Here is a 15,221-nt window from a genome sequence, read left to right as displayed (position 1 = left end):
ACTGGTAATACATTCCGAAATAATGATCTTTGGCTGACTTGACAGGTGCTCGTTGGTGCACGTTGATGAATGAGGTTTATTCGTGCAACTCACTGGCTTCATGACAGAACTTATTTTTTGACTTATGTGGCAGCAAACAAGGTGAGACGAGGAACCATGATATATTCCATCATAAAACTGCCAATCTTTTGTAATACATTCTATTACAAAGGTAAAACAATGACTTTTGACTGTGTGAGTGAGAGAGGACATGTGACACTGCCAGTGGTCCCACCATTAACCAGATGAGACACCAACCTGACCACGTTTACCTCATATACTGTACTTCCTCCTCCTACTGCTAATTTTCTTTTAGAGCACTTGCAAACACACAATAATGGAGAAAAAAAATAGGACATAGGAAAGATCATGTCTTTGTTTCTGCTTGTTTTTATTAATCTGTCCATCAGGAGTACAGGATGTTATAGCAATGAAGTGCCAAAGCGGTAAAGTTCTCTTTTAAGTTACTCTAATTAAAATTACGATCCAGCAGGTTTTGTGTAAGTGTCAGATGTTGTTATTAGGTTGTTTACCTGTCATTACACCTGCTGAGGTGAGGAGGGGTCAGCAGGTGCTGTGGTTAAAATAGCTAGCCAGTTTAAAAATATGTGTAGGGTGTTTTCTTCACTGCGCAAATGTAAATACAGAAATGCTACATGTGCGTGCTCATCGTCAGTTTGTAGGGTGGCTCCTGGTTATCATAATTACAGTCACGCACATTTTATTTATTTTCTGTGTAACTCCTTGATTGTGACACTGCAGATAAGCTTTTATTTGTGTCATTGAAACTCAGATCGTTAAATCCCTGCACACACCCTTCCACTGTATGATATCTGAAAAGGAAACACATTTTTAACATGGGGAGATGAATGAATGTGTTGTTGCACCACGTCTAGAGAATCTGCAATGTTTAATTTAATGTTCCTCTTCCTCGTCTGGATGGCGCAAAAAAAAAAATTCCGTGAAGGTGAGGTTATCAAAAGCTGGTGGCATTTGAAGGTGGATTTAGTGAACGCACAAAACCTTGATAATTATTGTTTTATCTGTGAGACAAAAAGAAACACTGACATTGTCATGAAAGAGTCACAAATACAACTTTTACTGTAAAATTGTATTACTTCTTTATTTGTTACACTAAAGACAAGGAATTCATAACAAAGAAACATCTAATCTTTTGAAACAGAATATTTTGCAACAGAAAAATCACTAATTGAAAAAAATGAATCCTACATTTATGCGATATTGTATTATATGAAAGAAAACACCCATCCTTAAATGATTATATAAGTTATTGTAACAATGATATTCATGACTAAAAAGAAATCGCATTAAAAATAAGCAGAATTTTAAAGACATTTTTGACTTTAGCATTCACTAACATAAGACCTGTTTTTGTGTGTGGAAGAGTGTCATGTCATTAAATGAGTGACTTGTTCTCAAAGTGGCTACCTGTTCCCTCTGTTAGCACATGCAGCAGTGCAGTACGGAGGACGCGTCAGAAGTTCTCGTAGTGATGCATGAAATGGGCTTGATCCCTCTTGTTCATCTGCTGACAAGCTTTTTCCACATTTTTGGTCAGTCCAGGCGGTCCACAGCTGAATACACCAATTTTACCCACCTATAAAAAAAAAAAAAGAATGTTATTATGTCAAAATAATTGATTTTTGTCCAGACTAGTGTACTGAGCAACGTTTCAGACAATCACAAAGGTAGCTGAAGCAGGAAAAAAGGTGGGGGGGCTGACCTCAGGGTGAACTTCCTGCAGTGAGCTGAAAAAGGACACGAAGGGTGGACGTCCAAAGTGGGTGACGGATCGCAGGCCAGTGAAGAGACTGCGGTTCCACACCTTCTGAAAGTGGCGCTCACACACATACTGTCCACAAAAGGGACAATCAATTATTCATTAACAACGCACCGAATGTAGGTGAAAGGTTAAAGCCTGTTTCTGTAAAGAACAAAAAAAGACCCAGACTTCCTGGTCAGCCATCATTTCAGTCTTAACTCTTACAATAAATAACTCCCATCTGTTCTGAGTGATGTTTCACAGAGTGACGTTTTACAGTATGACTGTACTGTGACATGAGCATGAGCTCAGCCACTGCTTCCCCCGCCCTGTTTTCAAATACGCACAAACATGTTCAAATAGGTAAAAATATGTATTGTAATATTGTGTTAATGTTGTGGCAGTGGCTACAAATAAATCAATACATGAGCACTGATTAGTGTAAAAAAAAAAGCAAACCAATGTGTGTTTTTGGGATTGGATTTGAGGTGGTACTTAGTGCTGTAATCAGATCACTCAGGACGGATGTCAACACCAGGTGTGAACAGGGTTGAAGTTGTATGCGTGTTCAACTGTGCCTCTCACCAGCATGGTGGTGCGCAGGTCAAACTTCTCAGCCACCTGAGTGATGTAAGTGTGAACTGAGACCAGCTCCTGGGTGTCAATCTCCTCCAGCTCTCTGATGATGTCTGACACCCACTCGAACTGACGCTGTGTCCGCGTCACCCAGATGAAGTACACCTTCAAACAATCAGTGGCTGTTAGCGTGGTGTTGTTTTAACAGAGTGACATATAATGATTTTAAAAAAATGTGTTGTATGTCACCTTTTTACACTGAATCTTAGACTTCATGGAGGACTTGAATACCAGGTCTTTGAGGATGGAAGTAAATGGTGTGACTCCGATTCCTCCTCCCACCAGAACAGACACCTCAAAGTCAATCCACTCCTGATGGCCTTCACCGAACGGCCCATCCAAGTACAGCTTGTGATTCAATGAAATATGAGTGTTAATATGATGAAAAGACAATGAATTAAACAGCAGCTGGACCTGTTCACACACACACACACACACACACACTCAGAATAACACAATGACCTGCCTTTGGATAGGCTCCAGTCTCAAGCAAGCTTTCTTCAGAGTAGAGCTCTCTGAGCTGGCTCGTCCAGGGCCCCACAGCTCGAATGTGCAGGCTCAGGTTTTCTTCGTGAGGGGCTGATGTGAGTGTAAACGGGTGGTACTCATCTGTGCCTAACATCAGACATGCTATGCGAACCCACTGGCCCGACCGGTACGCAAAGCCCTGCGGTCGCTTAAACTCCAGATGTGTCACACCTACAGGTCGGGGGGGAGAAAAGAGGGGTGAGAAATCGAAACGCGCAATGCACATAGAAATGACATTACTTCATTAAAAGATGAAGGAATCTCAGTAGCAGAGAGCAAAATCGTGTAAAGCCTGAGAAGAGTGCGAGAGTTGTGATTACCTGAAGGCAACAGCTCAGCTCTGACCACTGGAATCTCCAACTTTTTCCTACTCAAGCTGATTAGTTTGTCCAGCAAGAAAAGCAGCGCAGGAGGGATGAGATAAATGTGAAACCGTGGCTCTTGGAGGAGAGCAAAACTGCCGTGCACAACTGTCTGTTGGAGGAAAACAAAGTCAGCATCACAACACTGGTAAACCTGCCTCTCCATCACTGCTGAGGGTGTCTGTGGTGTTTTTAACGACTTACTAGAATGTACACGACGACATAGAGGTAATGTGTGATCCAGAATCCACGGAAACTGATGCGGCGGAAATAGTGTGAGGCAAAGACGTACATGAACGAAAAAGCTAGGAGAAGCAAGACGCCCGTCGTTCCTGTGAGAAGGACAAAGTCGAGCATAAATATAGGATGATGGAGGAGTATCACTAACAGCCCATGTACTGTAACCACTGAAGGTCTAAAGTCAGTCTCTAATACCTGGAACAGTCAGGAAGAACCACCACCACCACTTCAGAGGAAGTTCAGACCTAAATTAAAAAACAACTGTTAATCTCAGAGTATGTAATAAAAGGAGGCAAATATTTCAAGCATTACCCGTTATTGGAAAAGACTTTGGGGAACAGACACGACAAGATGCTGAGGTCACTGATGGAGAAGATGTAGACATTTACCACATGGCCCAAAGTATGAACAACTACAGCAAGAACAGAAATATGAACAAGGATTAAAATATAACATAAATAGATGAGAAATTCCTCAATCAGCTCTCACTGTCTCTCTACCAACCTGACAGGATAAGAGCAGTCATGGCCATCCAACGATGGAAGTCAATGGCGGCATCAAAGGGGATGTAGCGGTTGAGGAAAGTCTCTCTGCACAGTGTAATGAGGTTACGACACACAGTGAGGAGCATGTAGGGAAAGAGGAAGGAGATGGCGGCGGCTGAGCCCCGGGAGACGATGACGCCCACCATTGACGTCTCTGGGACTCCTGTTGATTGAGCCTGCAACCCGTAGTCTGCACACAGTATTTTTTTATCCAGGTCAAACGTATGGTATTAGTGTTGGACTATAAATACAACAACTCGGCATAGTGTGGGAGTAACACTCACAGTAACATCTTTCAATTGCCACACCAGCTGTGATGCCAAACACGACGATGAAGCAGACGATATGGCGTCGATAATTCTCAATGAAGCGCTTGAAATGCTGGATCTTCTGCTGGACTGGGTTCCTTATGTACCGCTCACGCTTGGGCTTCACGTAGACATTTGGAGTGTTGGCACTTGACCTGAAAATGTTCAGATCCAATCAACTACACTTACAGCTGTGAAACATTTTACTATGTCATAGACCTAATATGAATATGGACGTAATATGAGATTTGCCATGTCATTATTTTGAAACAACAAATTCACTGACATCACCTGCAACATGGCACCTATTGGATGTTACCTGCAGCCAATCACTAGTGTCCAATATGTGCCATGCTGTAACATTTCTGTTTTCCTCTAAATGGGAGCAAAGATTACAAAATGACATCATGTTCTATTGAAGAGACCTCAAACTGGTAGCTGAGACCATTAACCCCCCAGCAAAGTGTTCACTGACCTTATCAATCAAGCAACAAGTAGACTAATCTTATTTATACCCACCTACTTCCTGGACTTCACTTTTCCCGCTAGAAGACAATGTATGACCTGTGGCCCAATAATAAATACCACAGAAGGTGCACCTTATGTTTGCACAGAACTTAACTTAACAGAGGTAAATGTTTGAACTGTACAATATATAGATGAAACAAATTTTATCTGCCAATTGCAAATAAAACATTCCATGGCAGAAACCACAAACAGCTACTGTACTAAGAGTCAAACTTGTTGGTCTATTTGTGTTAATCAACATTCAATCCATCTCCATATTCCTCATTCTTCGTTCAGAAAACTGATTTAACTGAAGCAAGAAACGTACTTTTGACGTCTGCGTAGCTCCTGTCCTTCTGTCTTCACATTCCTGCAAATGAAATGGGAACAAATATCATATGAGTTGATCTGTGAGAGCAAATCTTTATTTTCCACCACAGGGATGAGCAGTAGTTGTTGCATTAGTACACCGAATGATGAATTACAGCCTGTTCGACCTGTTCTCTCGCCTGTTTGCAGAAGAGATGAAGGACACTCTCTGGTCTCTATTCAGCCGCTTCTTCCCCTGTTTCTCCATCCCTGCACACACAGCACATTCACTAATTAATCACACAAGGTCAGGAAAAATGAGGGTAAAAAAGGAGATTTTTCCAGAAAAACACCCTCTCCAACCTTTGACGTTGAGTTGAGCAAACTGAAGCTCCGTCTCGTGGTCACGCAGGAGGTAATGAAAGTCCTCCCATGAGATTTTCTCCTTGTTTTTAACACCTGTCTCCTCCATCATGGCCTTGATGCCATCCTCTACCTGCGTCTTTGACAGGGTACCGTTGGAGATTTCAATTAAAGACCTGCAGCACAAAGGATGAACATAAATATAAAATAGAATAGAAGTAGAGAAAGTGCTAAAAGAGTGCAAATGACTGCCAAGGACGCTCAGTTTCCCATGGTGTCTTCCTTATTTAGCCAGGGTAAAATAAAAAATAAAGCAGAACCTGGATCTGGATCACCACCAAAATATTAGAATGTCTTCCTTGGGCCATAACCCACATCTCAAAACAAACAGCCAGACGAACGTGGCCAAACAGATAACCACAAATAAGAAAACAAGACACTTGGATAAGGTGTTTTTTTTTTTTTAAGGTGATCTGACCTGAGCATCTTGGCAAAATCTTCTTTTGACAAGAAGCCATTTCCACCAATGTCATGCATGGAGAACATCAGTCTGGATTTTTCCTCAGGAGTCCCTGCGTGAAAACACAATTCATCAACAATACATACTCTTTACTGCTCTGACATATCCATCATTTTGAACTGACTAAAATTAACATGGTCTATAAAAACTGTAATGATGTTTATCTGAGTTTTTATTTGCCACTGGTCTCTGATTCTGTTATGTATGTTCCCTTACATAAACACCTAATAAATAACTTGAACCATGAGATACGGTTCACAAATCCCAAATAATCTCACTCTCTTTCCCCAACACCAAAATCCTTTGATACATGTATTTTATTATTTTGAGATTTGCTGCACTGTGCTACGACATAAGCATCGTACCAGAGTCAAGTCAAGGTTTTTACCTTTCATAAAGGTAACCATCACATCAAGAAACTCTTGGAAGGAGAGGTAACCGTTCCTATCTTCATCAGCTAGTGCGAACATGGAGTCCACAAATAAAGAGCCAGGCTTGAGGCCCAGTGCATCAGCAAACTCTGACGCTGTGAGCTCACACTGCAGAACCTCTCTGGCTTTCTCACGGGAAATTCCACTCATGTCACCAGCGTCACACTTCTCTATCTCCAAGACCTGCATAGCAGAGGGACAGAGTCATTACTTGTGTCAGTAATATCACGAACGTCAGCTGAGGTTGTCATCATAGATGAGGTCACCATCAACACCAATGATTAGTTGAGGCCGGACCTAATTTGACCTCAAAAAAAAAAGGTGTGACGGCATTTTGTGGCCAAGTTCAACGCTGCTGCCACGGTAACAGAGTGAGGACGAGGGAGACGTCCAGAGGCTTGACCACACGCACCTTGGAGAAAGCGTGTCGAATGAAAGTCTCAACAATCTGAGCCCTTTGCTCTTTGGTCAAAGCCATCTTCAGCAGCTCCTTCTCTCTCATCTCCTTCACTTTAAAGTCCTGTCTGATGTCTGTCACCACCTCATGCAGATGCTTAATAAATGCTGCACGTTTAATCTCGTCATCAAAGAACAGCACCTGCACATGCAAACAGAGGACATCAGAGAAAAGTAAACAGGACCGTTGGGAGATCAGAGTGTTGGCTTATGCATTTCCTGAATCAATCTTGTAAAACTGACTGGATAAGTTAAATATGTACCGCTCCCAAAAATGCAAACACACACAAACACAGATTGTTGCCTGTACAGTTACTTATTTTCAGATGGAACTCACCAGGTCGTACTCTTTAGCTACTTTGAGCAGTAGCGCTTTACTGTGACGGTCGTTGGAAAGATGGACATCCAGGTACTCCTGGTTGCCCAGAGTGAGGTGGCGTAGAGAAGAGCCACATCCATCAAAAACCTGCAGCCTCCCCCCCTCATTAAACTCCACACTGACTGGATTCAAAGGTTTTTTATGGCCATGCCACTCGTATGCTGAGACAAGCGGAAGCAGAATAAGGTATTTCATTTTTTTTACCATCATATATACATAAAGGAATATAACATGGATTCAGCTTATCTATATGAGCAAAATTGCAACCATGGTTCAAGATACTAGCATCTGTCTAATGTTAAAACAGTAATGTGTATAATCAGTATGGTTTAACACCAAAGTGAATGATGTGTGTGTCACTATACATGAACTCATACCAGTGATGCCTGAAGGCTGCTCCTCGGCTTTGGCGCCCGCTTGTCTTCTCCTCTGAAACTTCCTGTACCTGTACTTGCGAAGATATGCCACCATACAGGCCACGAGCAAACTCACTGTGAGAGTAAAACCATCAAACTGCTGGTGAATGACATCAACGTTATGACATAAAGCAAAAAGAGACTGTGATACTGACCAACGGGGAAGAGGAACAGAACAGCGATAGTGATGCCAAAGCCAGCTTCGCTCCCATCAAAATAATCTAGTTTGGTAGCATTAGTGCAGGGATGGAGCATCGACTCAGACAACTGTGCGGGCTGAGGACAAGGGTCACCTACAGCAACACAGGGATTGCTTTTATTTTAGTAATCCATTACATTTGATATTAGTTTGCTTGTTATATGTTATATAACATGTCATATACATATATATACATATATATATATATATATATATATATATATATATATATATATATAGATATACATATATATATATATATATATAGTACCGTCCATCCAGAAGAACACATTATCTTGTATATCAGCTTCCTCAGCGCTAGTAACAGCAACAAGGACGTCATGAAATGTTACGTTGCGGATCGCCTGGATTTCCTCATCTGTAAACAAACTGAAAAACAGCCACAATAAGCAAAAAACTAATTGACTCATATGATTATGAACGTATGAGTTTAGCTCAAACTGCTGCTTTGGAGGGGAGCTTACCCGTTCTGTCTGTTCTCAAACCAGAAGCGATCTCCATTTCTGATTCGTTCAAACTGGTCCAAGATAATGGCCGAGAAAACTGGACCTGGACCATCAAGGGACTCCAGCAGTCCTCCGGGAAAGAGCTCCAGTTTGGAGATGTCTCTGCCATACTGTTCTGCAATGTCATGGAGCAACTGGAGACAAAAATGTTTCACAATTACACTTTAATTTATTTTTCCTTGAGAGACTAGTTGCAGTTTTTTTTTCACCTGTGGGTTGGTTTGGTTCAGTTCAGAATTGATCTCCTCAAATGTTCTCACAGGAGGCAGATCCAGGGCTTTTCTGACCACAGTGTAACTTTGAAGGCCAAAGTCTCGTCCTCTTTGAATGGTCATGGCCACCAGGTCTGACCGGGTAAACCTCAGGGGTCCGTACATATAGTCTATTGAAGTTCAAATCAGATTAGAGCAGCAAATATTCATTTAGAACTTTAGTAAATATCAATGGATGATGCAGAGTGAAACAGGCAGTGAATAGAATGGACTAAAGACCTCTCAGGTCCTCCACAACAACATTGTCTTCTCTCTCTGCAATCTGGGAAGCCATGCCCATGAGGAGATCGTCTACATCTTGGCTTGTTTTCATATTAGGTCTCTGCAAATCAAGAGACACATGATGACATGATCTCATCTGCTCTCGTTTATAGTCACAGGGTGTTGGACACAAGATTTGCTTGTAATAATCACGTGTATGATTTAAATGGACACACACGTCATTTTACAGTCAAATCATTCATTTCAAAATTGAAAAGTATGACTGTTTAATACCTGACGTTTCCAAAAGCTGTTACAAAGACGCAGCGCTGGCGACAAGCTGCCGTTTATGTTGACAACGTCACGAAAGTGGCAGGTTCTGTTTCTGTACCAAAAAAAAAAGAGGAAGAGGATTTTATGGCATGGACTGAAACACAGTAACAGTATTTTAATGTTGCCATCAGAGCATCGATGATAGTGAGCTTCCTTTTTCCTAATGAGCCCTGGGAGAGAAGACTCACTACCTCATGTAAACACCAGGTGGGGCCATAGTGATGCCAAACCTCATGGCAGCAGCCTGAAACTCTGGAGAAATCCCCGGATCAACAAACTTCTGGTAACCTGTGAACAGATATTTCCGCACACATAGAATGACAATACTTTTAATGTGTTTAAGATGAGCTGGACCTTGTGCATGCAAACATCTACCATTACACAAACAGTCAAAGTAAGGCAACAAATGTGGTGTAAGAACAAAAATGAAGAGAGATTAAGGCCGATGGGGTCATCTGACCGATGGCCCTTTAACTTTCTTCAGCTGCGGGTGCTTATTCAGCAGAAGACGGACACTCAGACTGATGCTTTGCTGACAAAGCACATATTTGTCAAACACCACCAACGATAGCTCAACTTACGATGGCCTGTGGTCAGCGGTGCATTACTCGCTCCCTTCCACTTGTACGCACATGTACTGTGGCTGACTCTTACCTGGGTATGCAGGAAGCTTTTTGTCTCCAAGATATCCAGGCAGCCATTCATAGACGGCAATATTCTGTTTGGAGAATAGAAAAAAGTAAGGTTACTGTAGTTGTGTCACATTACGTTTAACTTAGTTTAGAAAATATATCCTGTCTTCTTTTTTTGGGGTGAGTTTCTTCCAACATAAAATGTGATTTCTAGATTTTATGTGATTTAAAATAATGCTTGCTAATAGTTTGACTATTGTTTAATACAGAAAGAAATGTGTGTGCAATGTTGCAAATCCTCCTGACAGAGATGATCCACTCATCCTTTCACTAAAACCATCAATTTCACCCATAAATCATGACCACCTGGGGTTGATAAACCATCATTTTTTCCCAGAGTGCAAATTAAACCAGCACCTGTGCAGTGAGAGGATTACACTGAGACTTTTCCCTCTACCTGGAATGTGGCCACAACGGTCTTCCTGGCATTTTGAAACAGTTTTTCGTCTGACCACTCTGGGTGTTCCTGAAGCAGTTTGGAGGCGACATAATTGTGGTATCGAAACCAGATAATCCCCTCTGCTGCCGTGAACATGTTCTCATTGGCCCAGGCGTTTCCCAACTCTAGACAAAAAAGATGGCATCAAGAGAGGGGATTATTTGATTCGATCAAGTAAATTAACATCCACAACAAACAGAGAAGAGGCATTTATGTGTATTTGACATGTTTTACAGAAAAAAACTGTCCCAAAAGCCATGGATATTCTGCTCCTTATTAACATCCTCTCACACTCTCATTGCATTGGTTGATAAGGAGCTCTGGCTGCTAATGGAATAATAATTTAGCTGTTTGTTGATAAGTATGTGCCAACAGAACGGTGACAACAGAAGGAGATCCTCCGCCTCCGCCCCACATAATAACAACACACCTTTAACAACACAAGCAACAAAACACTGGTTTCATGACACCTGTGTGGCATCTTCTTTGCTATAGAGACAGGGATTTACTGCGGTCAGTGTGACAAGCCATTTACACAGTCATTAAAGGACCATTACACACGTCAGACGGGGCCTCTCTTGACTCAGCCTCGCAGGCTGCAACCCTGTAAGTAAACCTCAGCGAAATAATGAAGAAGAAGCAATGGTTGCTGTTTGTTTTCAGCAGCCTGCAGTATCAACAGGACAGGGTATTTCCATAAACGGTGAGATTTATTGAGGTTCGGGTCAGAGGTTCGGGTTAAGCTCAGCCATTACTTCTTAATCATTCTGCACGTCAGGTAAGGAGGTAATTATGCTTCATGGAGTTTCATTCAATTAATGACAGACACACACACAGTGGCAATCAGTTCAGTGGAGTTTTCTGCATCACCCAGCTCATATAAAGTGTCCCTGACTGGTTAGACTCCTCACTGAATAATGTGCAGCTTATTTTGCATTTCAGTTTTTTTCTTATGAGATGATCAAAACCTCAAAATTTACGTTAGCATCTAGCTTCTTTACACTCATCAATCAGTGTGTAATTATGCAGTGATGTTTGGATGTGTTGCTGCATCGCTGTGTGTCTTGTGCGTATTAGGGTGAGACACTAACCTTAAAAGGCCAGTGCAATACACACAATTTACATTTCCACCTGCCAAATAGGCATTGCAGCTCCTACCTTGTAAACTACCTCACTTGGTTTCATTCATAAGGGTAATAATTGACAGATTATACCTCATTCAGTCCTTTTTACAGTTTGAAATAGCCTTAAAGGGCCAATATAACCCAGAAAATGGTCTTTAGCACGTCAAAAAGTGAAAACAAAACAGAGCTTGATGTTGTCTCACCATAAAGGTCATGAGGTCCATGTTCTCCTGTCGATGGGTCAGCAGCGCTCCACATGAGATTGCGCCCACCTCCACATTTTGGCATCTTTGAATCAGAGCCTGAGGTCAAGAGACCCCCAGAGAAGCTTCTTAGAGAGTCAGACCAGGACGTGGACGGGCCATAGATGGAGCTGCCATCTATCCACGCTGTCACCAAGTTGATCTGCATGTGTCAGAGTTGTTTTTTCTCAAATGATTGCAGTTTGGAAAATATGGTGACATAGTGCAAAGTAACTTTCAGAACGATCTGCCTGATCTTTCTGTGCTACCTGTGTTCGAGGGTTACTGGGACTCTGTCCGGACTCTTTGTCCCATGGTCCTCGCTGAAAGGGCAGCAGCACCTTTCCATTGCCGGTCGGATCAAACACAGTGTCATTATGTGGAACTGGGATGTTCATGAACTCAGGTGGACACCCAGGGGTTCTTGAGTCAGAAATGTCAAAGGCAACATGGTACCCTTACAAATTTAAAAATAAAAAAGTTAATACTTTCAATATCTCTTCACTGATTGTGTATTATTTAACTGATCACACTGTCACACTGGTTATGATAAAGCCAGGGATCAAATGGGAGCACATTCAATCACTGACATACCAGGAAAACCAGAGAGCTCAATATCATATTTCATAATATATGTGATGATTGTCTGATTTTGTAATTTGCAGTTGCTACATTAGTTTGCCACATGTGTCAGACAAACAACAAACAGTGAAGATGACATTGCATTTTTCACCAATTGCTTGTCTTAAAGTCACTGCTTTGCAATATACAATATGGGAGGAGAATAGACTCGGGTTTCCTGTTGGTAAAGGAATCATGGAACAGTGTTTTTAGTGTATGTCAATGCAACAAATTTTCAATAAATTTACCAAAGAAGAGAGAGAGTACAGTCTGGTTGCGTAAAGAGGGCTGACCGGACGGACCCATAGTCATCAGACGGCTCAGTCTGCGGGGGTTCGGCAGCAGTGGCTCCTGGACAGGCTGGTAGACACCGTCCCAGTAATATGCAGGCACCAGACGCATGAGGTGAGAACCTGCACAAACACAGTGGAAAACATGGTGTATTTCCAGCGGTAAGCATTGGACAAAATGCAAATTTACATTATCCTAACCAAAATAATTTAAATTCACAGTACTATTTTTTTAATAAATTCATAAACTGAAATGAGCACATTCTTTTGTCCATGCTCTACCTTAATTTGTCTAAATTTCCATATTTGTCAAGATCCTCTAAAAGCTCATGGATGTGATGGAAACAGATTAACTATTTATTACAAAAAAAAACTTTTAGTGAACATTTTAATGTCAAAAAGTAGGAATCTTGAATAGATTGTCGATAAATGAAGTAGTCCTGACATTAATTGGAAAGATGCAGGTTCCCCCTTGTGGCACCTCAAAAGAAATCACTAGGACTGTATGGCTACGTTGACATGAACAGTCAAATTCAATCAGTGAACTCAGAATTCAATTAAGTTTCACACATTTCAAATTTAATATTTCACCTTCACATGAGATGTGACTTTGAGTGTGAATGCAACCCTTTAGAATCACTGTTTGATTTTGGAAGGTTCCCTCTAGTTTACTTTACATGACTTAATTCTAACAAATATCTATCACATTTCAGATTTTGCAGCACGCTTGTATATAGCCAAAAGGCCACATTGACTCTAGTTGTCATATCACATGGCCAGACATCGGATATTCTTCAGATTTAGTGCCACATACTGAAGTGACACTAGTCTGATTTGAACTTTCAATCAGGGTTCTCAAACTCAGGTGACCAGGGGGCAGCTAAAGGGCTCATCTGGTCAGGAGGGAATGAGCGGTCATGTGGAAAAAAGTCAAACTTGTATGGGGGAAAAGCAGTCAAGGTGGATGATATGAGGCCAAAACTATATCATAATAGTCCACCATGATACTGCAATAATAATCGTTGTGAAAATATTTCACAGAATTTCAAAATAAAAGTGTTTATTTTGAAATTGGATGACAGATATACAGTTTACAATAAACAAAAAATATTCATGATACAATACATATCTTTAAATAAAAGACATATAAAAATAATTTAACTTGATATTGAGTGGACTGATTAAATTTAATTTAATTAAAAAACCTGCAAATTTAACGTTTCTGACTAACTTTTACAGCCATTTTGTAACAAATATTATTCTGAGTATCTAAACCCGCTGTTACTGTTAACTGATACTGTTAACTGTTACTGTTACTGTTAGCTGTTAACTGTTAACTGTTACTGTTAGCTGTTAACTGTTAACTGTTAGCTGTTAGCTGTTAACTGCTACTGTTAGTTGTTACTGCTGAACTTACCGACCGCTCCGCGTCGTGGATAACCAAGACTGTTGTACCAGCCGTCAAAGCGACACACTTCCCACAGTGTTTCACCGCGAGAATCTGTTCAACAAACGTTGAAGTTTGTTTTAAAGAATGTTCAATTCCGCTTTCAGTTATTTTCAGCGTCAACTGTGTGAAGGAACTGTAAAACACAGTTTACATACAGTGGCCGTCTACTTACGGACAATGAGCACCGAGACAAGCACCGCTGCGCACACACTCCAAAGCCATTTACGCAAATCCATTGATGCGAGAGACCTGTGGTCCTCAGCTCAGTCTTCAGACCAGAGGAATGAAACGTCTGAAACCTGCAGACAAGGTGAGTAGTAACATCTATTGGTACAAATCTCTGTCTAATGTCAGTGTCATATATGTATATATATATATATATATATATATATATATATATATATATATATATATATATATATATATATATGACACTATATAATGTATTTGACAAATAAATAAATAAATTAGAAGTATGATTCGACTTTTTGTGGTGAAACAAACTTTTTCTGTGTAAAACACCTTCTTTTTTTTGCCCCTAGTGTAAAGATTAAAGCTGACCAGAGGAGATGAGACAGTCTTACCTCCTGTAGGCAGCAGTAGTGCAGATGAGGGTGGTGCAACACCAAAGCAAGCTTTTGTTTCACAGCTTATCATAAATGTGACCTGTACGTGTCAACAAGATAGGGATGGTCATCATGTCTGAATCACACCTCTTTTCTTCAGAATTTCAGCAAATGCATCCTCCTCCCCAAGTGACACAAGTGGAGACTATAAAAGAAGTGTATGTTTCCTTCAACGTCCACACTCCACTCCACTGTTCACCTTCACTCCTCGTCTTTCAACTTTCAGGTAAGAAAATTTCCCATTTCCTCCCCTTTTCTGTAAAAGGTTCCTTTTAAAAGTTTAGAGCACACATTGTTCACAGAATGGATGTATAGCATGTGCCGCACACAGATGCTTTTCCTTCTTTGCAGTTAAAAAACAAACCTGTGACGTAATGAATGAA

At 41.0% G+C, this 15,221-nt stretch overlaps 1 protein-coding gene across 3 annotated transcripts; it reads right to left on the bottom strand.

The window, feature by feature from the left end:
- Positions 1–1,165: 1,165 nt before the first annotated feature.
- Positions 1,166–14,853, bottom strand: duox (dual oxidase). Of its 3 annotated transcripts, none has more exons than XM_044016589.1 (34): positions 14,797–14,853; positions 14,385–14,511; positions 14,180–14,263; positions 12,721–12,885; positions 12,121–12,308; positions 11,813–12,014; positions 10,444–10,610; positions 10,009–10,072; positions 9,546–9,642; positions 9,316–9,406; positions 9,040–9,142; positions 8,758–8,930; positions 8,507–8,682; positions 8,293–8,411; positions 7,978–8,115; positions 7,784–7,897; positions 7,365–7,567; positions 6,984–7,169; positions 6,529–6,754; positions 6,099–6,192; positions 5,621–5,796; positions 5,434–5,527; positions 5,277–5,318; positions 4,418–4,596; positions 4,093–4,323; positions 3,901–4,000; positions 3,784–3,833; positions 3,553–3,680; positions 3,307–3,460; positions 2,925–3,157; positions 2,648–2,806; positions 2,408–2,563; positions 1,784–1,912; positions 1,166–1,657 (listed from the first exon to the last, which is right to left on the bottom strand). In XM_044016589.1, exons 2-34 carry the CDS (start codon positions 14,446–14,448, stop codon positions 1,535–1,537), a joined length of 4,608 nt encoding a protein of 1,535 aa, XP_043872524.1. In that variant the 5' UTR covers positions 14,449–14,511; positions 14,797–14,853; the 3' UTR covers positions 1,166–1,534. The 3 variants fall into 3 exon arrangements, with proteins under 3 accessions (XP_043872524.1, XP_043872525.1, XP_043872526.1); XM_044016590.1 differs by having other exon boundaries at positions 5,446–5,527; XM_044016591.1 differs by having other exon boundaries at positions 5,458–5,527.
- Between the last annotated feature and the right edge of the window lie 368 nt (positions 14,854–15,221).

Source organism: Solea senegalensis, unplaced genomic scaffold, assembly GCF_019176455.1.
Source record: "Solea senegalensis isolate Sse05_10M unplaced genomic scaffold, IFAPA_SoseM_1 scf7180000014697, whole genome shotgun sequence".
Classification (NCBI taxonomy): domain Eukaryota; kingdom Metazoa; phylum Chordata; class Actinopteri; order Pleuronectiformes; family Soleidae; genus Solea; species Solea senegalensis.
Note: the sequence above shows the minus strand (reverse complement) of the source record. Positions and strands in the feature narration are given on the sequence as shown.

Coding starts and splice junctions, on each gene's coding strand:
- duox (XM_044016589.1), bottom strand. CDS start 14,448: ATGGATTTGCGTAAATGGCTTTGGAGTGTGTGCGCAGCGGTGCTTGTC. Junction 12,309..12,720: donor TGTACTCTCTCTCTTCTTTG/GTAAATTTATTG, acceptor TAAATTTGTAAG/GGTACCATGTTGCCTTTGAC. Junction 6,755..6,983: donor TTCGACACGCTTTCTCCAAG/GTGCGTGTGGTC, acceptor TCTGCTATGCAG/GTCTTGGAGATAGAGAAGTG.